Source organism: Panthera uncia, chromosome E1 (genome assembly GCF_023721935.1).
Source record: "Panthera uncia isolate 11264 chromosome E1, Puncia_PCG_1.0, whole genome shotgun sequence".
Classification (NCBI taxonomy): domain Eukaryota; kingdom Metazoa; phylum Chordata; class Mammalia; order Carnivora; family Felidae; genus Panthera; species Panthera uncia.
In genome coordinates, this window is record NC_064814.1 from 18,486,204 (window position 1) to 18,510,589 (window position 24,386).

The 24,386-nt window shown below is 50.6% G+C and overlaps 1 protein-coding gene across 1 annotated transcript in view; it reads right to left on the minus strand.

Moving 5' to 3' along the window:
• Positions 1–21,682: 21,682 nt before the first annotated feature.
• Positions 21,683–24,386, minus strand: part of CACNG5 (calcium voltage-gated channel auxiliary subunit gamma 5) — a 7,949-nt gene continuing 5,245 nt past the window's right edge. Inside the window, exons 4-5 of the mRNA XM_049636395.1 lie at positions 22,805–22,950; positions 21,683–22,525 (exon numbers count right to left, since the gene is read on the minus strand). Of these exons, the coding sequence (XP_049492352.1) occupies positions 22,268–22,525; positions 22,805–22,950 (404 nt within the window). The 3' untranslated portion in view covers positions 21,683–22,267. The remainder of the gene's footprint in view (positions 22,526–22,804; positions 22,951–24,386) is intronic.

Sequence of the window (24,386 nt, forward strand, 5' to 3'; positions counted from 1 at the left end):
TTTCTGCAGGTTGTGAAGTGAATTTTGAGGAACAATTGCAACAGACAATATGTCTGCAAAGTTCACTTTGAAATTTATATTCATGTCGAAACCTAAAATGGCTCTGCAAGTAAAGCCTACTAATTAAAAAATGGAAATTTTAAAAATGCAAGAAGACGGCATGAGAGAATAATCTCTCCTTTATTTCCCCCTTGCCTGCTAGCTAAATGATAACGCACAAATGTAGTAGAAAGTACTGAGAGAATCATACGCATTATTCAAATTTGTCTTAGAGCAGCTTTCAATGAATGAAACCGTTGTATGAATGGAGGACTGTGTTGTACCTCATGGATGACACCTGCCCCCCTGGGGGGCAGGGACAACACCCCAGAGGGCCATCCAGGAGACCTCGCTTCTGGTTCAGGCCCGTCACACCTGGTGTGGTCTTGCTCAGGTCAATTAACTTCTCAGAGCCTGGACAGGGGTGGGAGGTGGGTTTATGGTCACCGGGGACATTTCCAGTGTTTGTTACGAAGATTCCATTCTTGGACAAGCAAATACACACAGCCACGGGTTTCTGGAGTCCCTTGGCAACGCACCCCAGAACTTTAGGTGCAGCAAGGGCATGGCTTTAAGTAACATCTGATCTCCCAGTAAGAGAGTTCTTCTCCAGAACTATCAAAAAGCAGCAGTACCTAGCCAGAGGTCAACAACGTGATTTGATGTTCCACGGGTTTGTCTTGATGATAATTTTCTTTTCCTTTTAGTTAAGTTTATTTATTTATTTTGAGAGAGAGAGAGAGAGAGAGTGAGAGAGAGAGAGAGGCAAAAAGAGAATCCCAAGCCGGATCCGAACTGTCAGTGCAGAGCCCAATGTGAAGCTTGAACTCACGAGCTGGTGAGATCGTGACCCCAGCCGAGATCAAGAGTCAGGTGCTTAACCAACTGAGCCACCCGGACGCCCCTTGACGATAATTTTCTACTTCTTTGGTGCCTGATACTGGATTTCCACTTACTCTATGAGGTTGGCAGACACTTGTTTTAAATGACATGTATTTAAGCGAACAAGTGATTTGGTTTATAGGAGAAAAATGTTAATAATATTAATGTGACAGGTGGTATCCAGATGTGGCCAAAAAAAAAAGGCGGGGGTCTTGTGCACACAAACACAGATACACGTGAGGTTCGGAGATTTTTATTTCCTTATTTAGGGGGTTGTTATTTATTTATTTGTTTACTTATCTAGGGGTTACGAATAGCCACTGCACTGTCTCTGACTTGCAAGGGAGTTTTAAAAGGATTGTGTCTACTGTACCTGTGAAGGTTGAAGTCACTGAGTTTTGGGGATCTGGCTGGCTCAATCCATTCAGTTGCTGGATCTGGCCACTAGATGGGGCTTTCTCCCTCTGGGTCCGGACAACCCATGGTTTCTCACTCTGAGAGGCTACCGTTCTCTGAACTTAATCCAACCCTTTATGATTAATAGATTCCACAACGTTCCTTACCACTCAAGCCTCCAGCCAAATGTCAGCTCCTTAGAGACCTCTCCCTGTTTCCTTCCACCCGAGCCTGTGTTATCACTGACATTGAGCTTGAACCTAAGTTCGGTATGTGCTGAGGTGCTTTTGCTCTGTTCTATCCCCAGCCCGGTCCACTGGAAGGTAGACTCCTCGAGGGCAAGGGCTCAGGCCAGCACAGCCTCTGGCATTCGATAGGCGCTCATATATTGGCTCAATGACTGAGTGAGTGACCCTTCCGTGGAACTTGGGTGAAGGTGGGCAGGCGACCATGAAGGTGACAGGCGTTAAGAAGGTGATAGGTGAACTTGATTTCAAATATCAGCCTCCTTACGTGCTGGCAGGTGGCTTGGGACAAGTAGTTTGGATTCTCCAAGACTACACCTTCCCGTGTATGCAGGAGGGAGAACGGGTCACGTTCATCGGCTCATTCTGAAAACTAGGTGGGAGATCATTTACATCAGGTGTCGGATCCAGCACCTGGCGCGTTGGTTGGAACCTGACAAATGTTGAGTGGTTTCCCAGCCTCTTCTGGGGAATGATTCAGAGTAAACACAAAAGTCACGCTACCAGAAATACATAATTGATGGTGCCTGGCTGACTCAGTCAGTAGAGCATACGACTCTCTCAGGGTCGTGAGTTCAAGCCCACCTTGGGCATGGAGCCTACTTAAAAAAAAAAAAAGAGAATTAATTTAGAATACCTTATAGAGAAGGACAGACGCAGGCCCTCGTGAACTGGTCTCTGGCTTGGGCAGAAGTTTTGACTTGACTTTCTGTTTTCATGGAAAATAGTTCTGTAAAATGCTCCCTCCGCCTTCCAAAAATACCAAATAATGCACACAGTCATAATCTGGATCCCCATCCCAACCCTAGCCTCCATCCTTTATGTCTGTCCACCTCCTTCTTGCTCTCTTGGGCTTCTCACAGTTTCCCAAATCTACTTCTACAGCTTTTTCACATGCAGATCCCCCAGCCTGAAAACATCCACCTGAGACCTTTCCCGGGGGACTCTCACTCATGCATCAGGGCGGGGTTTAAATGTCACCTCCTCAGGGAAGTCCTCCCTGGCCACACACACACACACACCCTCCCTGGGTCAGCCACTGTGCTAAGGCTCTTCTCAAACCCATATTTACTTCCTCAGTGTCTAGCTTTCCCATGATTCATTGACTTGTAACTTGTTAGTGGACAATATCTACAAGTCGCAGTGGCTTGGTTTCCGGCCACAGGCAGAGGATCTGCGTTGACTAGACGCCTGCACCAGAACAGCAGGGTCGACATGCTCTGCCCCAGAATATGCCAGAGCCTGCATCTGTGAGCTGGGTGTTTCCATGCCAACCGGCGGGGCCTCGGTGAGGAGCACCCGCTTTCCTAAATGCCCCCCCCACCCCGGTTAATTACGGATGTGCCTCTATTAAGGCAAGAAACTTGTTTTAAAGTTACGGTGCGTGGATTCGTAGAGCTGGGTCTCTGCTGCTGAGAAATGCATTCTCAAAGACAGAAGGACTGTAGGAAGTGGGCAGTGCATTCCCAGATTCAAGGTTGGGAGCCCAAACGTGGGAAAGCCTGCGGCACTTGCCCTCATTCTCAGCCTCCTCTCCCCCCGGCCTCGGACACCTGGGCTCAAACCCTGGTGTCCGGGGCTGCCCTCTCCCCGCTGCCTCTCCCTCTGTCTTGGCCCCTTCCCTGCCCTCTTCCTCCTTCCCAGAATCCATCGGTGGTGAAAGCATTTGGAGGTAATTGCTAGATTCTCTAGGTTTTTTTTTTTTTCTTCTTGGCTAGAGACAGTGGGATTTGAGAGCAATCTGCAATGTTCTGTGGCCAAAGAAGTGTCTCTGTACGTGTTTGCAGCTTAATTATCAGCCTCCTGATTGCAGTGTCTTCCCATGGGACACACCTGCTCTGCCTTTAGAACCTTGGCATTTGGAGTGTATATGCCTGTGTGTGTGTGTGTGTGTGTGTGTGTGTGTGTGTTGTAGCTTTTTTTTTTTTTTTTTTTTTTTTGCTACACATTTTCTGTTTGTTCAGATAAATGTGTTTAAACTCTGGTGGGCTGATGGTGCTTCTTCTTTTAAAAGAAACTAAGCTTATTCATCTGTGGACTGCTTTCCCAAAGGAAATCCCCTCTTCTCGTAAAGAATGGGTGCCAGAGATTGCGAGTGAGAAGTGCTGTGCAAATATCTTCCCTTTCTATCACGGCGCCCTCTCTGTGTTCGGGCACACCAGCCGACTCCCTGGAGCTGGGCTGAGATCAGGCTGGAGGGTGTCTCCTCCTCTCCCCAGGCTCCCCAGTGCTATACCTCCTGAGCCTGATCCCCAGGCCTCTCTCTGCCCCTTTGAGGTCACCAGGAATCCACGGGAGAAGTCTTTGGGGCTCGGAGCGAATGGAGACATGTGACTTTGCTAGATGCTGTTCCCTTCTCCTTCCATAACGCATCCACCAACCTCTCTGAATCCACCTGTCTGGGGCCCCCTGGTCCACCCACAGCTTCTTCTTAGTCTCTGCCTCTCGGCCCAGCCCCTTGGGTCAAAGCACCTGTTGACCACTCTGCTGGGTTCTGGACACCAACCGCCTTTCTGGAGGCTTCCTCCCCCTTAGCTCCCCATTCAGCAGCCTGAGAGCTCACCTTGCCCCTTCCGATCTCCATCCTGAATTCCTAGAGCCAAGCCCTCACCTACACCAACATCCTATTTGTTCAAAATTTACTGATTAAGCAAGTTGTTAGTCCCTGGATTGGTCTATGTTGAAAGTGACTCCTGTGTTAGATACAGATCTTTCAAGAAGTGTGATGACAATAACTAACGTTGATTTTGCCCTTACTCTGTGCCAGATCCTGGCTAAGAACCTCATACAGGTGTCTTCATTAATCCCCACGACAACCCATGGAGTGATTCTTAATATCTTTTTGTTCTGTGAGGAAGGGAGAGTGTGGTTGGAGTCTGGAAACCAACGCGAGCCATCTGACGTCAGAGCTTCCAGAACTAACTGAGACGTGCCATGCCCTGAGCGCTGACCTCCTCGATGTCCCCTCCATCAGGTTCTCACACTTGCATTTGGATGGGTCTGCTTTGAGATCATTGAGTGAACACGTGGACAGTGTCTTCCGTTGCGATCGGTCGGATAAAGCAGGGGACTTCATCGTCATAGTCTAGGGTGGGAAGGGGAAGTCAGCGGGACTCAGCTCTTCGGGGAGTCACCCCTCCGTCCCTGCCAGGCCCACCCAGTGGGCTACACCTGGACCAGTGGACAGCCTCCCTCCTTCTCCTCTTCACCCCCTGTGCTGTGGCCTGGGAGACCCTTGTCAAAATCAGCCTGGCTTGGCTTACCCCAGGGCCTCCAAAATGATGTCCGGAGTCTTTAGTCTGGAATTCAGGGTGCTAAGTCTCTGACCCCCACCTATGACTCCAGTCTCAAGCTCTGGGCTCCAGCCTCTACGAACTCACCGTCTGCAAATACACCAAGCTCCCCCACACCTGTGCAGCGACATAGAATGCCCCTCTTCGACCTGGGGGGCTCCCCTTCACCCTTCACCTTTACAAAGAGCCCCATTAGCCCTCCCGGTCACTCCCTCCTTTAGTTCATTGTGGCCTCTTATTCGGACCTCCACGGTCTCACGTGGGTGGTAGTGATGTGTCAGGGTTAGTTCCTAACGGCGAGGATTGCATTGGGTGGTGTAGGGCAATGTCCACCTTTGTAGGAAATAACACTAAGAATTCCAGGTGGAAGGGCATCAAGTCAACAACTTACTGGCCTTGGGCTGTGGTCCCCAAACCCTGTGCCAAGGCGTCCCAGAACACTGTAGTGGACCCTTAGAGGTGCCACAGGACGTCTTACGTTTTTTGAGGGAAACACGGAAACATTATGAAGCCTCTATTAACACAGCAACTGTTAATCAACCCGAATGTCTATCTGTTGGAGATGGGCACATCCATGCAGCAGGCCATATGTGGCTCTGTGATGATTGAGGTCACAGGAGCCCCACCTAATAATGGGAACTGTTAGCTATTTCCTTTGACCTAGGAGCCCCAGAAATCATGACTGGGACCCCGAGGGTGCCACTTGCCACGCAAGTTTGGGAACCTCCAGTTCAGGAAAAAAAAAAAAAAAAACTTTGTTCTGGCTTTGCAACCTTTTGTAAATTTCACATTGTTTCAAAATAAAATAGGAAAGCACCGAGGTTGACTCATGGTCCTTATGGAGGCTTATTTTGTGGACAGAAGTCTCCCCTGCCTCCTAAGGCAGCAACACACTGCCAGGCTTTAACAGAAACTGCATGAAACCAGGACTGTGGAACAGAGGCGGGTGGCAAGCCTCCGAAACTGCAGTCACAAGCCACATTGTGACACGTCCTTCTGCATTTCTGCACGCAGATGTGCATTATTCAGAAGAAAATGCATGTGAGGCCGTGTCAAAACCATGAAGGCACTCGGCTTGTTCCGGTCTATTCCAAGGACATGTATTAAAGAGGAAAATAATAAATTGGCCAGAAGAGGGCAGAGTTGTTAGCTTTCTTTTTTTTTTCTTCTAGAGCTGGGGAAGCATTAGAAATTTGAGGGGAAAAAAGTGCTTCTTTGCATGTGCAAATTCTATATTGAATGAACAAGTGCAGAATATGATAATGTAAAATATTGACATTGGACTCCCAAAACCAATTTTCCAGATAAAGACTGGCTTAAGGACTGCTGGCCTGAAAAGCACCTTAGGTGACAGGTTTATGCCATTTTCTTGACAGACAAATGCACGACGCCCACATCAAGAAAGGGGTGCAGTCCAGCATTTGGTGCTGGAGTTTTGAATCAATTCTGGAAGTCACATTTAAAAGAGACATTGTGGGGCACTTGGGTGGCTCAGTCGGTTGAGCGTCTGACTCTTGGTTTCCACTCAAGTCATGATCTCATGGTTCGTGGGATCAAGCCCCGCATTGACAGCTCAGAGCCTGCTTGGGATTCTCTCTCCTTTACTCTTTGCCCCTCCCCTGCTCATCGCATAAGCTCTCTTTCTCTCTCTCTCTCTCAAAACAAACAAACAAACATTAAAAAAAGAGAGACATTGCAGTTTAGAGGGGCTACAGAGGGATGGCAGAATGTTCCAGAATCATACATAGCATAGCACTTACAGATTGGGAAAGGGACGTGGACGGAAGAGGTGACCAATCAGTAGGGACCGAGAAATATTCCCAGCTATGAAGCTGCAAAGCACGGTTTATTTGGTGTGGCTACTTAGGTCAGCGAGAAACCCGGAGATCACAGTGGCTTGAGGCAGGAAAGAGCATAGGCTACCTGAGTTGTCCAGCTCCAGGGCCAGCTCTGAGGGGGAAAGTCAAGTGACACCGGGGACATCAAGAGCAGGCTGTCTGAGATGCCTGGACAGGGAGGCACCTGTCTGGGGTGTGAAATCAGTGCAGAAGTGAGCTGCCTTCATTGGAGTGGGGGGCGGGCAGGGGAGCTCCCCACCTTAGCTTATCCGGTGTGAATGCCCACCACTGGCCCAGCTCGGGCTCCTCGGCCACTCCTTGGCCAGAAGGGGAGCGGGTCCGCCGGGCAGAGGAATACACAAGATGTCCTCTGTGGCAAGTTCCTGTAGCTGCCTGTGCATCCCGCCAGCTCAGCTCACCTGCAGGCAGCCCCGGGGATCCTGATTTGCTCAGCGCTTATATAATTACAGCGACATCCTGTCGCGCGTTCCTCTGGAAGCCGACCGAGAGAAAGAGCTGGTGCGATGGCAATTGTCCACCTGGCGCGGTATCGGGCAGAGGAGCAGCCCAGCCTCGACCCCGAGGGGGCGCTGCACACAGAGGAGCTGAGCTGGCCTGGGGGAGCGGTTCCCAGCTGGGGCAGTCATTGCAGGTCAAAGAAAGGGACTGATGGCTGCGGGGATGACAAGTCCTTCACGGAGGGCGGGGCCGGGTGGTGCTCACGGTGGCCACCACTTGGTAATAATAGTTGTCATCATCATCGTCGCCGTCGTCATCCTCTGCTCTGCTCACCTGTGAGCTTCTTGAGCCCAAAGGGACAGGATCTGGGTTTGACCACTGGTGTCCTCATCCCGGAGCATGGCTCTCGGGAAGACCCTCAATGGCTACGTGCCCACCTTCTCTATAATCCTCTGTTACGTTTCTAACATGTGACTTAGAGGCAGGCGTCAGTGCTCCCAGGGCTCTGAGAGGGGAGGCAACCAGTCTGACCGAGGACCAGGCTGCTGCCGTGAGGACCGGCCCTGTGTGATGCAGTGCACCTGCTCCCTCGATGATGAGGCCACCCTCGCCGGACAAGCTGGCCTGGTGACCAGAGCTGGGCTTGGGCCCCACTTTCTGAGGCTCTGGCCTTTCCGCCGTGACCTGCTGTCCTTGCACCAGCGTGGCGGCCTCTGCGTGGGCCCCTTCCCTCCTGCACTGCTCCCCTATAAGGGGCTCTGGCCCAAGCCTGGCCTTGGGGCTGACCTGGGGCAGTGGCCAGGCCACGAGCAGGGACACACGGGACTCACTTGGGACAGAGCCAGCTCGAAAAGCCGTGGTGCTGTGGGCAGGTGCCTGGATGGGAGGCGTCCGTAGAGAGGTGGAGGAGGAGGTTGGGGAGATACCCGTCAGAGGAGCAGTGGAGCAGAATGGCAAAGGGCAAAGGTTCTGGAGTTGGTCAAACCTGGGCTTTCATATCTACAAGCCAGTGGCCATTAAGTTAACATGACCTCTTTAGGACTCAGTTTGCTAATCTGTCTGATGGGAATAACAGTACTTCCTTCATTAGATTGTTCCGAGGATTAAGTGGAATTTCATATGTAAAGGGCCTGGCACATAGCAGGTACTGAAGAAACCTTAGTCTTCATCCTGTTCTTCTTTCCCAAGGCAACAAAGCGGTTCCGGGAGCTTGCGGGATGGAGGTGGGGCTCTTTCCTCTGCAACATCTTAGAGAGAGGAAAGGAGGAAGAACCAAAGGAGCAGGAATAGCGACAGCCCTATGTTTAGGGGGCACAGAAACGCATGGAAAGTTCCAGATTGAGCTACTGTATAGGAATAATTATGGCTGCTATTTTTATGCATTTGTTTAATAACGTTAATTTGGCGACAGCCTGATATTATAACATCCTCTCCCACACAGAGGTGGCTTTCACTCCCTGTTCTCCAGAATCCATTTGTAGTTCCCCCGGTGGGTTTGGGCTCAGGAGCTGGTGAGTCACAGCTGGAGGGGCCTCCAGGAAAGTCCCCTCTCCACGTGGGGGGCGGGAGCTCCTGACAATGTCACCCTGTGACGGGAGAACCTGAAACTCACCCAGCCTTCCAGGGAATGGCCTTCCAGCCTTGCCCTGGGCCTCTCCGAAGGCTGGCAGAGAAGTGGCCGTTCTTGAGCCATTTAACCAGGGTGGACTTAGAGGAGAACTCATGGTGGCTAATGGCCTTGGAACAGAGGAAAGCACAGGGGCCAGAGAGAATCATCGCACTAAAATTTACAACTTGGAGATTTGTGTTGAAAATAGAGATAACGTCAAAGAATGGTTTCTGAGTGAGGGCTGGCAAAATGGTACCCCTTAGTGGATGTTTTGGCTGAATCAACCCAAATGTCCATCGGTTGGAGACTGGGCACATCCATACGACAGGGCACATGCAGCTACAGAACAGAGTGACAATCAAGGTACAGAAAGCAGAAAGCAGATGAGGGGACGTTTCTCTGGAACTGTATTCCAGCTCGTCAATGAAGAAAGAATAGTATTAGAACACTCACATTTTCCAACCGCCAATGAAATAATGGATCTGGACCATGACTGTCAAGGGTTACTAACTTCACGTCTCCCAGTTTCAGATGTCAAACTTAAGGTATTCTTGAAGTGTGTTATTATTGGCTTTGTGATTTAAAAAAAATTTTTTTTAACACTTATTCATTTTTGAGAGACAGAGATAGAGTGTGAGTAAGGGAGGGGCAGAGAGCGTGGGAGACACAGAATCCGAAGCAGGCTCCAGGCTCTGAGCTGTCAGCACAGAACCCAACGCGGGGCTCGAACTCATGAATGGTGAGATCATGACCTGAGCTGAAGTTGGACGCCCAACCAACTGAGCCACACAGGTGCCTCTCGGTATTGTGATTTTAAAAGAATCTGAGCGTATATAGGTAACTGTGACATGCTTTTAGAGGAAATGATGTGATGTTTGGGGTTTGCTTCTAAACAATCAGGGGTTGGACATGTGTTCATCCTGGTTGAAACTGGGTGATGGGTGCAGGAGAGCTCACTGTACTATGTTGTCTACTTTTGAATAAGGTTGACATTTTTTAATTTTTAAAAAATTGTTAGTTTTTTAAGTTCATTTATTTATTTTGAGAAAGAACGCAGGGGAGTGGGGCAGAGAGAGAGGGAGAGCGAATCCCAAGCAAGCAGGCTCCGTGCTGTCAGCACGGAGCCCTACGCAGGGCTCGAAACCATGTACCGTGAGATCATGACCTGAGTTGGACATTTAATCAACTAAGCCACCAGGCACCCCTGGCTGACATTTTTAAAAACTCAGCAGTGTTTTTATTTTTTATTATTTTTTATTTTTTTTTTTTTAAATTTTTTTTTCAACGTTTTTTATTTATTTTTGGGACAGAGAGAGACAGAGCATGAACGGGGGAGGGGCAGAGAGAGAGGGAGACACAGAATCGGAAACAGGCTCCAGGCTCCGAGCCATCAGCCCAGAGCCTGACGCGGGGCTCAAACTCACGGACCGCGAGATCGTGACCTGAGCCGAAGTCGGACGCTTAACCGACTGCGCCACCCAGGCGCCCCTCAGCAGTGTTTTTAAAATAGTGGATTTGTTTGGGTAGTGAGGCTATGCATGGTTTCTTTCCCTGCTCTCATTTGTCTGTATTTCCCAAGCTCTTGAAGATGAACGTATACTCTCACCTGCAGAAGGCGACCTCATAGCACAGTGGTAGGAACCTCAGGTTTGGCATCAGACAATCTAGCCTCCAGTTCCCATCCTCTGAAGACCGGCTCAAGGACACCGCCATTTTCTGCTGTCTCTTCCCTTCCCTCCCCGCTACTCTTGGGAGAATTAACCCTCCTTCTTTCATGTTCCCAGATTATGAGGCTGGTCCATTCATCCACAGAAGATCTTTGATTGGATGATGTGTCTTCCATGCGAAACTGTGAGCTCTTGGAAGGCTCAGAGAGTGTTCTTCTCGGATATGTGGCTGCAGGTAAATCACTTACCTTCTCTGAGTTTCCTCTGCTGGAAGAAGGTATTATAATGCTCCCCTCGTGGAGTAGTTGGTGCAACCCACTAGATGACAAACAAGAGAAAGCTAGATAAGCCTATGTGGTTCTTAACTAGGGACACCCTGCCTACCCCCTGCAGAGAACAGCATCTGGAGACATTGTTGGTCGCCACGATGGAGGATGAGGTGCCACTGGTGTCAACGGGGTAGAGGCCAAGAACATGCTAAATATCCTGCAATGCACAGGACAGCCCCCACAACAAATATCATCTGAGCCAAAATGTCAACGAGGCTGCCATTGAGGAATGCTGGACTGTTTTAGTCGGGGTAGGGGGGCGGGGAGTGGAATATAGAAGCATTCATGCTTTGCCTGTGGGAATGGAAACTGTGGCCTCCATTCTGAAAAGCAACTAGGCAGCGTTTGGTCAAATTAAGTGGACACATACCCCGTGATGCATTCCACTCTTTGGTAACCCAAGGCAATGGCCACAAGGTCTGTAAGGTCTGGGTGATGAGCTCTTGACTCTGGCCTCTTAACCCCATTTTTGTGGTGTCTGTCAGTGGGATTTTCACTGGGATTTAGGCAAAAGGTGGTGATTAGAGGAAATGGACTACAAGTTCGTGGAGAAAAACAGAAGCATCACGACAGCAGTGTTAATGAAAAAGCAAGAAAGGGAATGACAGACATAATGTGAAACCATTTATTCGAATTCACATTACATGCAAAAAAACTCAACAACACACATTTAAGGAGCAACAGATAAACAAAAAGTTACCTTATGAAATACATTTGAGTGGTTACTCATGGGGTAGGAGAAGAAAGGAAAAACACGTGCATAAATAAAAAACCAAGAGCCAAGCCTTTGTGGACCAGTGACAGACCAGTTCACGCACCATGAACTAGAGAGTGTAATTTTTAAAAAATATTTATTTACTTTTGAGGGGGGGGGGGCGTATGGGTGTGAGCAGGGGAGGGGCAGAGAGAGAGGGAGAGAGAGAATCCCAAGAAGGCTCTGCACTCTCAGCACAGAGCCCCAGGATCTTACAAACTATGAGATCATGACCTGAGCCTAAATCAAGAGTCAGACACTCAACCAACTGAGCAACCCAGGCACCCCCAGAGAGTGTAATTAACTCAACTCTGCTCTAGGGTTTGGAATCCATAAATAAAATGAAATGATGTAGGATAAACTGCTTGCATAGATGCTGACATAATAGTAGTTACTAAATAAATGGTAACAATAGCTAAAATAATACGTTAGTACTAATTTAATTATTATTAATAGTCTAACAGGGTAAATTACTACGAATGCTTTGATCATTTTCTCATCTCTTTCTTTCCCCCCCCGATCCCGGAAAGAGAATCCACCATTGTTTCTATGGACCCACTGAGGGAGAATACAGAGTATCTTTCCAAGGGGACAAGCTGGAAGGAAGTCCTTGGAAGAGGTCAGGGAGAACAGCCAACTCTGGGGACAGTCCCCATCCTGGGAAGGAAATGAACCAGGGAGTGTAATAGGTGGGATCCTAGAGTGGTTGAGACTAGAGTCCCTCACAGGCCCAAGACAGGTGTTTCTGAGGCCATTGGACACCAGGCATGGATGTCCTTGCCTCTGCAGGGACCCTAGCGCCTACCCTGGGCTGGGCTGTGGATTTCCAGCTGTCCGATGGCCTCTGTCATGCCCTCCCCATTGGGATTTTGGGCAACGCTTGGAGACACTGAACTTCCCGCCACCCAGTTGAGGGGAGATGGGGCTCAAGGTCAGACTTAATTTGATTTAGAAAAACAAGGTGACATTTGTCACACTTAAGTAGTGTTGGAGTAAAATTCATTTGTGCTACACTTTTTTCTTTGCACTTCACGCAGCCAGCAGCATGGGAGCTCACACATATGGTGTTTCAGGAAACGTTCTGTTGAGCAAACGGAAATATTCCCTCCTCCTCTCCAGCTGGTGGGCTTCAGACTGTCAAGGCCTCCCTTTCCGTGTGCTTGTACCGGCTATTTGCTTCACAGTGTCCTGGGATTCAGCCTGGAAAATGGGGCCTGGAGGCCAGAGTCCACTGAGTGCTCATGGCCAGCATCTGAGGCTGACTCCCCAGCACTATGAGGATCAGGTCATTGGGCAACTGGGATGACGCCAGTCACACTCTCACCAGTCAGGCCAAACATGGGCTGTGAGCCTTCCTCCAGGAGCTGTCAAGAGGAGAGAGGGCAGGGGCGCCTGGGTGGCTCAATCAGTTAAGTGTCTGACTTCAGCTCAGGTCATGATCTCATGGTTCGTGGGTTCAAGCCCCGCGTGGGGCTCTGTGCTGACAGTTCAGAGCCTGGAGCTTGCTTTGGATTCTGTGCCTCCCTCTCTTTCTGCCCCTCCCCTGCTCACGCTCTGTCTCTGTCTCTCTCTCAAAAATAAACATTAAAAAATAATTAAATTAAAAAAAAAAAAAGAGGAGAGTGCAGTGAGGGGCCAGCATGCAGGAAAACGTGGAGCTGTACATCCATTTCCAACATTGGTTGTGTGAAATAGTAGAAAATACACATGGTGGTCTCTTCTCTGGTTCCTGGCACAGAGGTCCTAAATCCCTTGGAATTTCCTGGGTGATGGGAGAGTCTTTTGTTCTGATGAGGCAACCCTGGGTGGGCTCCTGGATAGCTTCAAGATGGGGGCTAGTCACCAGAGAGACCAAGGCATGATTAGAAGCCTGGAATTTTCAGCCCTACCCCCCATCCTGCAAACAGGGAAGAGGGGCTGGAAATTGGGCTAACGATTGACCAGGCCTACATGATGAAGACTCCGTAAGAATCCCGAAGGAGGAAATTTGGAGAGCATCTGGGTTGGTGACCACACTCATGTGCCCAGAGGGTGTCACACTACAACTCCACAGGGCTACAAGCTCCTGTGTTCAGGACTCTTCCAGACCTCGCCCGCCCTGTGTATCCCTTCATCCACCTGCTCATCTGCATCCTTATCATAACCTTTATCATCTAATAAAGTGGGAAGTGTAAGTGTTTCCCTGAGTTCTGTGAACTGCTCTAGCAAGTGACTGGATCCAAGGAGTGAAGTCATAAGAACCCCTGATTTGTAGCCAAGTTGGACAGAAGTTGGGCGTAACCTGGAGACCTTCTTGTAGTTGGCATCAGAAGTGGGGGACAGTCTCACAGGACCGAACCCTCTTAACCTGTTGGGTCTGCGCCAACTCTGGTTAATGTCAGAGTGGAATTGAATTGTGGGACACCCAGCTTGGTGTGGGGAAACCGACACGCATCTGGTGTCGTAAGTGCTGTGTGTGAGAGTGAAGGACGAAGCAGTGAGTTTTTCCAGCAGAGATGAGAGTAATAAGTGGAGAGCTTTCAGGAGAATGGCACCTCACCATTCTTTTCCACTTATTGAGACCTTTTCTTCCCCATCAATCTTTGAACGGGAGCCTGGACTATTTCTCTGATTATGGAAGTGGACGCTTTGGCCGTGTGGGGCATTTAGAACTGCAGGTAGCAACCAATTAAAACAGGGCTTTCAGAGCACCGCAAATATCATCTGTGTGGTTATGAGCAAGCCCCCAACCCTCTTTAAATGTCAGTGTCCTTTCACGAACCGGATTGAGAGGGCTAAATGAAGGAATGCTCGCAAAACCCCTACTACGTGCCAGACGCTCTGAATAAGGGCTTTACATGCACGCTGATGATGACGTCTGGCGATGACCCCTCTGCTGAACTCGTAGGGCCTTAGACTGACATTCACAAGAAACCGTGTCTTGATTCAAGATGGTGAATCCATTTTCCCCGAATCTGCCCCTGACGTCGTAGGACACCATCCAGCCTTGATCATTTAGGGCACTGAGAATTGCTTTGGATTTAATATGTGGTACTCACCTGGAGCCTCTTGGGTTGGTTTAAGTTTGTCTCTTGGCCATTTTGTTAAGACAAATAACAGACAAATAAGACAAATAAGATAAATAGTCCTGAGGAGGACTTTTACCTTTTAAACACATAGTTGTCGTCTTTTAAAAAATAGACTCCATAGTATTTTCACACGGATTCTATTGTGTCTAATACGGGGTAGGAGGTGGACGTGTGGATGTGGGTGGACTTAATATAAAAATTGAGCCAAGTCCAGTCTGCTGAGAAGACTGTCATACATGGTCTCTTTTTTGCCTGATCAGAAACCTCCAAAGCCCTCAAGCCTTGTTCTTATTATGATTGCTGAGTGTGAAATGAATTATTCAAAGGCCAGTGATGAAGACTGGTTTAAATTCTGTGTAGGAGCCCTGAGACTGTAAGGTCATTTCTGAGCATCTAAGGCCTACTCAGAGCCAGAAGTCCATCCCTTGGCCCTGAAAGTGGGGGCAGAGAGAATACTGGCTCCAGAATGCTGAGCACTGCTGTCCTCTTTCTCAAAGGCAGGCCCTTCCTGCATCCCGATGAGTACCAGCTCAGCAGGGAAAGGGCCCAGGAGCAGAGAGGCCGGGAATGTGCCCATGGACTTGACATCTTGCCAATGGCATAGCCTTATCTAAAGAGGCAGGGTCTGTGTGGGTTGGGAGGGAGCAAGGAAGATGCCTGGGCCTTTAGCCTCTCTGGTTGCCCACCCAGGATCATTTCCCCTTCTTTTCCTCTACTTTGTTTGGGAAGCAGTGCTCCCCGACCAGACTCAGAAGGGGCTTTATCCTCAATCTGAAGGGGGAAATCCTGGTAGATCGAAGCCAGTGGTTATCAACTCTGCTTTCACACGAGAACCACCTTGGGAGCTTAAAAAAAAAAAAAAAAAAAAAAAAGCTCATGTGCCTGGAACCCAGTCCCTAGAGCCTAGAGCATGGCACAGTCTTGACATCACCTGGAAATTGTTAGAGAAACAGTCTCAGTGCCCAGCTCAGAACAAAATCAGAATCTATACCTGGAAGAACAATTGGTCAAAGCCAATCATAGTGCAGCACATTGCATTTTTCTAAGGTGGTTGCCACAACAGATTCCTTTCTCATGTCCCTCTCTTCACAAGAGGACTTTGACATGCATCACGTCTCAAACTGGCAGGATCTGTGTTCTCTCCCCTTACATTTGGGTGATATGGTGATTACGATGGAAAGCACACCAGATGACATCCAAGGTTACTTCAAAGAAAGGCAATACTGCCTGTCTTTTAGGATGTTCACTCTCAGACCCCAGCTGTCATGCTCCAAGGAAGACCAGGCCTTGTGAAGAGACTGAGCGTAGGTGTCCCAGCCGACAGCCCTGGCTGTGGTCCCGGTGGACATAATTGCCAGACAAGTGAGCAAGGAAGTTTTGAAGATGATAGGCGCTGACTCTAACCCCTTGAGAGATCCTGAGTGAGAATCATCTTGCTGAGCCCAGTCAGGCCCCCAAAGTGTCAGAAATAGTGATATGATTGCGATGAAGCTATTGAGGTTTGGGGTAACTCGTTATTTCAATAGATGACTGGTGTATGTGGTCACCCCTTCCCTTTGCCAGATGGTGGTTTATCAATGGGCACATGACCCCAGAGGTGGAGACTTCTGGGAAATTGGTCTTTCTTCCTAAGAAAGCCACGGAAGAAGAGATAGTCCTTCACTTCCTTCTGATGTTGTTGTATCTAGATAGGACCCTTGGGATTGCTGCCAACCTGAGGATAAAGTCAATGGCGGCACCCCCAAGAGATGGAAAGAACTTGGGTTTTTGATGGCATCATTGAGCCCATGAATTAGCCAGTCCTTGGACCCACACCTACTCCTGGCCTTCCTGACGTGAAGATAAGAAATACTCCTATTGTTTAAAGCAGTTTGAGTCAAACTATTACTTTTGCCATTGAAATGACCTATTCGTTGCAGCGCATAAGCCAGAATCTGATCTCCACCGGCTTTAAAAAGGGAGGATCTCGAGGCCAAGGTCAGTGAACAATGGGGTATCAGATATGTCCCCCCAAAACTGCTCCTTGCTGGTGAGGAGAGAGCCAGAGGAATGGGAAGAAAGCCCCTCCCAGGCTACGCGCAGGATGAGGGGTTAGACGGGGCAGGGCCGGGAAAACACGGCAAGTCAGCTAAGCTTGGGGCATAGAGATGGTGACTCCGAACCAGTGCTCAGCCCTGAGCCAGTACATCTGCTCCACCGGGCACCCCCAGGATTCCCATTTAAGTTGTCACTCAGGCTCACTCCTTCCCAGGGCAGAGAGGCCGAGGAGGCTGTCCATCTTATGGATGGAGAAACTGAGGCCTGAAATGTGCCACTGGTTTTCCCGGAGGGGGTAGCTGGAGGCTTGAAGCCCAGCTCCGAGGTGGAAAGGCTGGGTTGGGACTCAGCAGAGGAAGCTACGGATCCTATCCCCGAGCCTTCAGTCCACTGGGATAATCGGCCAGCATCTCATCTGCCAATCAAGGCCAAGACTGAGCTCCTGATGACATTTCTAGGATGAGCTTTTCCAGGGAACTGTCAGTTCCCTCCCCTCACCCAACTCCCACCTGGAAACTTTCGTCTCCTAACAGACATAGTCACATTTTGGGTACCTTTCAGCTGGGAAAGACTTTTCTTGCCCTTCTTTTGGCACCAAAGTGGTGCCTCTTGACCTTGAACCCCTTGGAGGCTCTTGACCTCCGGAGTTGGCTCACCAGGGCCTCACTTCCCATAACGCCATCCAGGGGAGCAGACGCTGGATTGAGAAGCTCCACTGCCTCCCATTCCCATTGGCTGAGAAGGGGACAGCTGAGTTCATCTTTGAAACCTCCCTCCTCTCCCCTCCGGCTGTTCTGGGGCCTGCCATTTGCATTCTATCATACACAATCTTGTTCTTCCTTGAGGTCCCCCGAGTACGTGCTCTCTTAGCTAAATTCTGCATTCTTTGGGGGTGTCATCTGGGTGCCCTTGGCAGGAGGCAGAGACTGGGGGGTCTGTCATTTGAGCCTGGTTGGATTTTGCCTACAGAACTTACAGTCTTTTGAGCTGGAGACAGAACCTGCAGATGACTTTATCCAACTCTCTCGTTGTATGAATGATCAAAGGAGGTCCCTAGGCTGCTGACAATACACAGAGCGGGAGCAGTGCCCTGCAGGGAACTCAGGTCCATTGCCACCCTGGAACCAGCAGAGCAGAAGCCTCGCTGGATGCAAACACCCAAGGGCGGGTGACCCAGGCAGAAAAGTCTGGCTCAGAAGCAGACGGGGAGATCGGCCTTTAGTACACATGAGGAAGCCGAGGCAGGCCCTGGGAGGGTGTGACCTGTCCAAGGTCACTAGGATCCCAGTGCAGTTGTAGGTGGGAATCCAGCAAACAGAATTCTTCCAGAAGGAAGGGCCTGAGGCCCCAGCGCCCATCCTGGGTCCTGGGGGGGGGGGGGGGGGGGCTTTGGCCCAGCTATGGCTCACCACCTTCCACCCCTTTGGGGAGAGTCAGGTCTGCACCGTGGCGGCCTCTGAGACTCGGTGCCATGGCTGACTTCACACGTGCAGTGCAGGCTGGGCCCTGGCCCATCTGGCACATTCGGTGGAATCCATTCATTCACCTGTTCCCCACTCATGGAGTGTTTGTGTTCCAGAGGCTGAGAAACTTCTCAAGGGTTGTGTTAGCATGGGAGCATGTATTCACTGAGTGTAGGATACCAACCAACACTGGGGGAGCTGCAAACGTGCTCCACGCACTCATCAGGGAGATGGCTTTGGCTGGAGGGACAGCCTGCGAAAGAACAGAGCCCTGGGCGTGGCCATACACGTGCGTGCATGGGTGAGCAGAGATGCGCCGACTCCCCCTACTCCTGTATCTCACACCTACCCTGCAATTCTTCTTTTTAAAGTTTATGCATTTGCTTTGAGAGAGAGAGGGTGGGGAAGGGGCAGAAAGAGAGGGAGAGAAGCCCAAGCAGGCGCTCACCGTCAGAGTACAGCTCAATGAGGAGCACAACCCCACGAACCGCGAGATCATGACCTGAGCTGGGATCAAGAGTCGGATGCTCAACTGACTGAGCCACGCAGGCGCCCCACCTACCCTGCAATGCTGAAAATGGAATACCATTTCCCCGGATCTCATCTGCCCTTTATCCATTTAAAGTGTCAACTTGGCTGGGCCATGGTGCCCAGGTTATTCTGGCAGTTTCTGTGAAGGTGTGTTTCAGATGAGATTGCCATTTATGGCAGTGGACTTTGAGTAACACGGATTCTTTCTTAGCATGTGCTGGGCCTCGTCCAATCAGGTGAAGGCCTGAATAGAATAAAGACTGACCTACCCCAAGCAAGAAGAAAATCTACCAGCAGATGGCCTTCAGACTCACACTGCAACTCTTCCCTGAATCTGCAGCCTGCTGGTGTCCCCCATCTGATTTTGGTGATTCTGGACTTGCCAAGCCTCCACCACCATGGGAACCAATTCCTTAAAATAAATCTCTAGGTGCATCCTATCGGTTCCGTTTCTCTGGAGAACCCCAATACACCACTTTTATGTGGGGAGAAAGGAGTTACCCAAACATTAAGGAAGGCCCCCCCCCCACATCACTGAGAAGCTGGTGGCACTTGGGGATTTGCCCCCAAATGCCTCCCCATCAACTCAGTCCACAGTCCTAATAACACCCCATTCCTCTGAAGGCCATCTGGTGGGACAGAGGGTGTCACGGAGTCCCCCCCCCCCCCGGGGCAAGGAGGAGGCTGGTGAGTTCCATGTGGGAGGGAGCCAGCAGTGGAATTATTCCTGCCCAACCACTGGTGACCCTGAGTGCTTTTACTCCCCAATTTATCAGACTTCAGCTCATTACCCTCCCTCTTCAAGTGTTGGAGGGGGAGAAAAAAAAAATCTCATCAATGTGTTTTTTTGAGTTCTTGAGGAAACAAGAGATCAGCAAGGGCATTGGGAAAGGAGCCAGATTATGATTTCTGAGTTGAGATTACACAGTTTAATATTTGATTGTGGGGAGGCTGCAAACAGACCCCCAGTTCTGAGATTCGTGTGTGGACGGAAAGGAAACCATAATGGTTCCACAATGATCGATAACCTTCCCCCCTCCCTCATGAAGGAGGACGATGACCCAGAACCTGTTCGTAAGAGAAGCAGAAGCTGTATGTTCCCAAGGTAAGAGCTTCTTGGCTTAGCGAGTCCAGCAGCCAGGCCAATAAAGGCCCATCCTAATGATGTCAGGCAACAATCAGCTCGTGTTTAGGCGTGGATTCTATTTTTTCCAGGTGCACAAACACAAGCTCAGTACAGTGACAGAGAAAGGGAAATGAGGGACAGGGAAGTGCATCTTAGGAGGGTAATCACATTGACAAAAACCGGAGAAGAGCACATCTAAACAAGCGGTCCAGTTCGGAAATGCTACCTACTGGTCTGCACGTACACTAACCGATGCCTCTACTGCGGAGGAGAATGTGGTTTCCGTTTTATTCTGTAAACAGTAACCAGAGTGCGATGGTCATGTGCAAGGTGCCAATGGACTGGAAAGTTGGGTGGGGTCTATAGTTGCTATCAGTTTCAAGGCAAGGATTGAAAAGTCATGTATGATGGCATTCTGGAGCTTTCTACACGAGGCTGAATCAACAGAGTTGGGGGCGGGTGTGTGCGAAGTGGGGGGCTTGAAAATAATTTAGGTCAAGCCCCTCAGAGCAGACGGGGCTTGCCCAAGGATCCGTGCTGAGTGAGTGGCTGAGCTGGGACCAGAATCGCCTCCTCTGATCTTCTCTACTGTGCTGTGAAGCAGGTGTTATAATCCAGCTACGAAGCAACTTGCCCGTACCTGTTCAATCGTGTGGCCCCCCAAAGTAGTGTGTTGAGGCCCTCACCTCCAGAACCTCAGAATGTGACCGTATTTGGAGACAGGGCCTTTACATGGTGATGAAGGTAAAACCGGGCTCTCTTAGGATGGGCTCTAATTCAATCTGACTGGCATCCTTATAAGAGGGAATGTGGACACCAGGGGTGGGCACACAAGCAGAAGAAAGACCCTGTGAGGACACATCCAGAAGAGGGCCATCTGCAAGCCAGGGAGAGAAAGCGAATCTGCTGACGCCTTGATCTCTGACTTCCGGTCTCCAGGACTGTGAGAAAATAACGGTCTGTGTTTTGAGCCATCGGGTCTGCGGTGTTTTGTTACGGCAGTTCTAGAAAACGAATAGACTGTCCTTTCCAAGTCCGTACCCACAGATGTGTGGGTTTTGGTACAGCTTTCCAGGGCCCACGTGTTGCCCGCGGTGGCCCTGCGAACCTGGAACCCAATGCTATCTTAAAGAGAGCAAGAGAAAGACCGAAAAGCTGGCAATGCAAAAACACATGGCAGAGAGCCTGGCTTTGTTTCGCTACTCACAATCTCAAAACCGGAACTACACACGCTGAGAAGATGCCTGGAGAACTGGGGTCACATCCTGCGGTGCAGGATTTCCCCACCCGCCCCGCTGCATTTCATGGAGAGGGCCTGGTACCTCCCAGCCCAGCCTTGCTACTAGGGAAACGGGCATCACCATGCCTCATCTGGAACCATCCAGTTGCCGACATAGGCCCCAACCAAGTCCAGCAAGCGGATACTGCCCTGTGTTAGGATTAAAGGGCAACCCCCAAATGTTCACAGAGAGCGCTGGATCCTTCCAAGTCTGGCTTGCTTAGACTCAAAATGCACCAGGTGTTGGCAAATCCAGCTCCAAATCTCAGGCAGCCTCTTTGAAAGCTGCCTTCTACTTAGGTGGTATAGATGTGTGTCTATAGGATTCTATTTTAGGGCCTTGGACAGGAAATACTGCCCATTTGAGCAGGGACAGTATCCCCAGGGCCTGAAATAGTGCCTGATGGTACTAACTGGGACCAGCCAAAGTCTGAAATTCTCCTTGTCAGAGTCACTTCTTGGGTTAAGGCATTAAAGACCCCTGTTAAAAACGGTATAGGGGCCATACATATTAAGACATCATCAGCCATTAACACCTCTTTGTGACTTTCTCAGAGTAGCCTCAGAATCCCCCCCCCCCCAACTTAGCCCGGTGGGGACAAAGCTGGGGCAGCCGAGTCCTGGTGGGAAGAGAGGGCAGAAGATTCACAGCCTATGGGGTGGAGGGGGGCGGGGAGGACAGGACGGCGTGTCGCGCAGACCGACGTGGGTAAGGAAAACGGATAAGGGATTTCACGAGGAACACTGCTTGGCAATTCTGAACCAGCCAGACCTCATATGAGATTCACCTTTCGCCCTGATGGTCCAGAACACGAACACGGGGGCCAGGCTAGTTGGTAGGCACACAGGTCCGGCTGGGTCTGTGTAAGGAACTCGGCATCTCAGAGCTCGTCTCGGCCTGGGGCCACGGAGGAAGGTGTGTGGGGACAGATAACACAGCTGGAACAGCCACCGCTCCCAAGGAAGGGGAGAGCCGCAGGAGTGATTGGCACCCGAGAGGCGGGGCCACGCCCACACTCTCAGCCGATCAGCTTGTCCACTGGCTCCAGACTCCTGACCCCACGCTGGGGGCAGCTAGAGCCGCTCTTGGGGAAGCTTGGAGACGACACGGGTCAAGGGACAAGGGACAAGAGCGAAGCGTGGTGGGGGCAGCCTGGGCCTGTCAACCAAGGGCCTGGGGCTCACAGACCATCAGGGGAGCATGGGAAGGGCCGTCTGGTTGTCCACAGTCCAGGGAGGAAGGCGGTGAGGCTCAGCAGGGAGAGGATGACATCTGGTCATAGTCGGGGCACTTGAGCAAGGCTGGGTAGTTGCTGTTCATCTGCAGGGAGGCGTCACTGGAGATGTCAGACGGGCTGCGGCCCCGGACCCAGGCGTCCGGGTGCAGGAACTGGCCTGAGTAATCGGAGCAGTTGCTCAGACGGGGACGGTAGAAGCCGGGGTGAGGCCTGTACATGTCCTCGGCGGTGTACCTCTTCATGAACAGGTACACGGACATCACCCCAGCGCTCTACAGTGAGGAGAGAGCAGAGGAGAGCTCACTGCCGGGGGGCCTGGCCTTGCTCCCCAGCTGGGGCCTGCACAGGACACAGCCACCAGAGCAGCTGGAGCTGGGAGGGACATGCATGCGGGCACAGAACTGGGATGTCCTGGAGGAGCGGGAGGGGGTGAAGAGAGTGATACATTCCGGGGAGGAGGAAGGGCAGCGAGTGCGTCCCCCCCCCCCCCCCCCCCCCCCGCCGAGTGTCTTCCTGTCCCGCCCCCACCCAGCCTGCTGGGGGAAGGTTACCTCTGTCAAAAGGAAAGAGATGGCAGCAAAGGCAAACGACCACCCATACTTGTAGTTGAAATAGGTCTCCGTGTCCCTGGTCCTGTTGAGCATCTCATCGTTGATGCTGGAGATGTACAGTACCAGGCCCACCACCAGAGAGAGGCCTGGGGCAAGGGCAAGGGGGTGCTTAGGGAAGAAGCCCGGGGAGTTTGCTGGTGGGGCACCCACCTCCCCTTGGGGTTCAGGAAGGAAGCTGTGGGCCTTGTGGTAACAATGGTCTCCTTCTGGACTAGAACGAGAGTAGGAGCTCTCCTCCTAAAGACCTTGTTGAGACCATGACCTTCTAGAAAGTAGACAGTTGCTAAGAAAGCTCCCCATCCAGCCACCTTCTGGGCCAGGGAAGCCCCGTGGGTCTCAACCCACCTGCCCACTACGATGACCTGTCAGACATACTTGCCTGAGCCCCATCCCTGAACATTCTGAGTCACTTGGCCTGGGCTGGGCCCCTGGCACTGTGCTCTCTTAATGATAATGTGAAGTAAGGGTGCAGACCACTGAACTAGCACGTGGCTTTTGCTAAACTGAGGAATGAGATGGGCTCCCTTGGTAGAGGCGGCCAGGGTGTCCAATCCCTATCTCCAGCAGGGGGTGGTGACCTCCTTGTGGAGACCAAGTGGCCCGTGGTCTTCACAGCCCAGCTGACCGTGGGTGCGGCATACTGAGATTGTAAGGCAGGAGAGGTTAAGCCAGAGTTTGTCCAGATTCTGGCAAGCGTTAAATCAAGAGGTCAGTGGGGCCCCAACTCCTGTGCCGTGGTGCAAGTGACTGCCTCAGGCATTCAATTAGTTACTGTAACTGAATCAGGACATAATTAATTACTCTGTTTTGAGCTGGTCAGGCTTAATTCCACTCACATGATTAAACTAGGGCATCTTGTAGGGGAACATTAAAGGAAAATAGGTGTGATTCAAGCCTTCCTTGGTGCTTAACTCACATTGGAATCATTGCTGGCCCAAGGGAATCCTCGTTATTGTTATCATGAAAACAACTTCAGGTGGCCCAGTTCACTCTGAGATTTCTGATCCCGTTGCCTGCTTCTGAAAAACTTCAGGTGCCTTGAAGCTACTGTACAGCCTTGACTATTTTAAGTTCATAGAAAGGTAAAGGAAAAGTTTAACCCCTGAGTCTGTACCTCTTAGACTAGGTAGAAATATCACCATGCAGAGGGCAGGACACTGCAGGTGCTCAATAAATATGTGCTGGATTGATGGATGGAAAGGTGGATGAATGGATTAATAGATGGAAGAATGGATGGAAGATGGATGGGTCAGTTGAAAAAAAGATGGACAGATGAATGGAAGAAAGGATGGAGAGAGAAAAAAAAGGGAGAGGAAGGAAGGGAGGGAGGGAGGGGAAGGGAGGAGAAGAAAGGAGGGGAGGGAGGGAAGGAAGGGAGGGAGGGAGGAAGGAAGGCGAAAAGGAAGGAAGGAAGGAAGGAGGGAAGGAAGGAGGGAAAGAAGGAAGGAAGGAGAAACGGAAGGAAGGAGGGAGGGAAGGAAGGAGAAAAGAAAGGAAGGAGGGAGGGAAGGAAGGAGAAAAG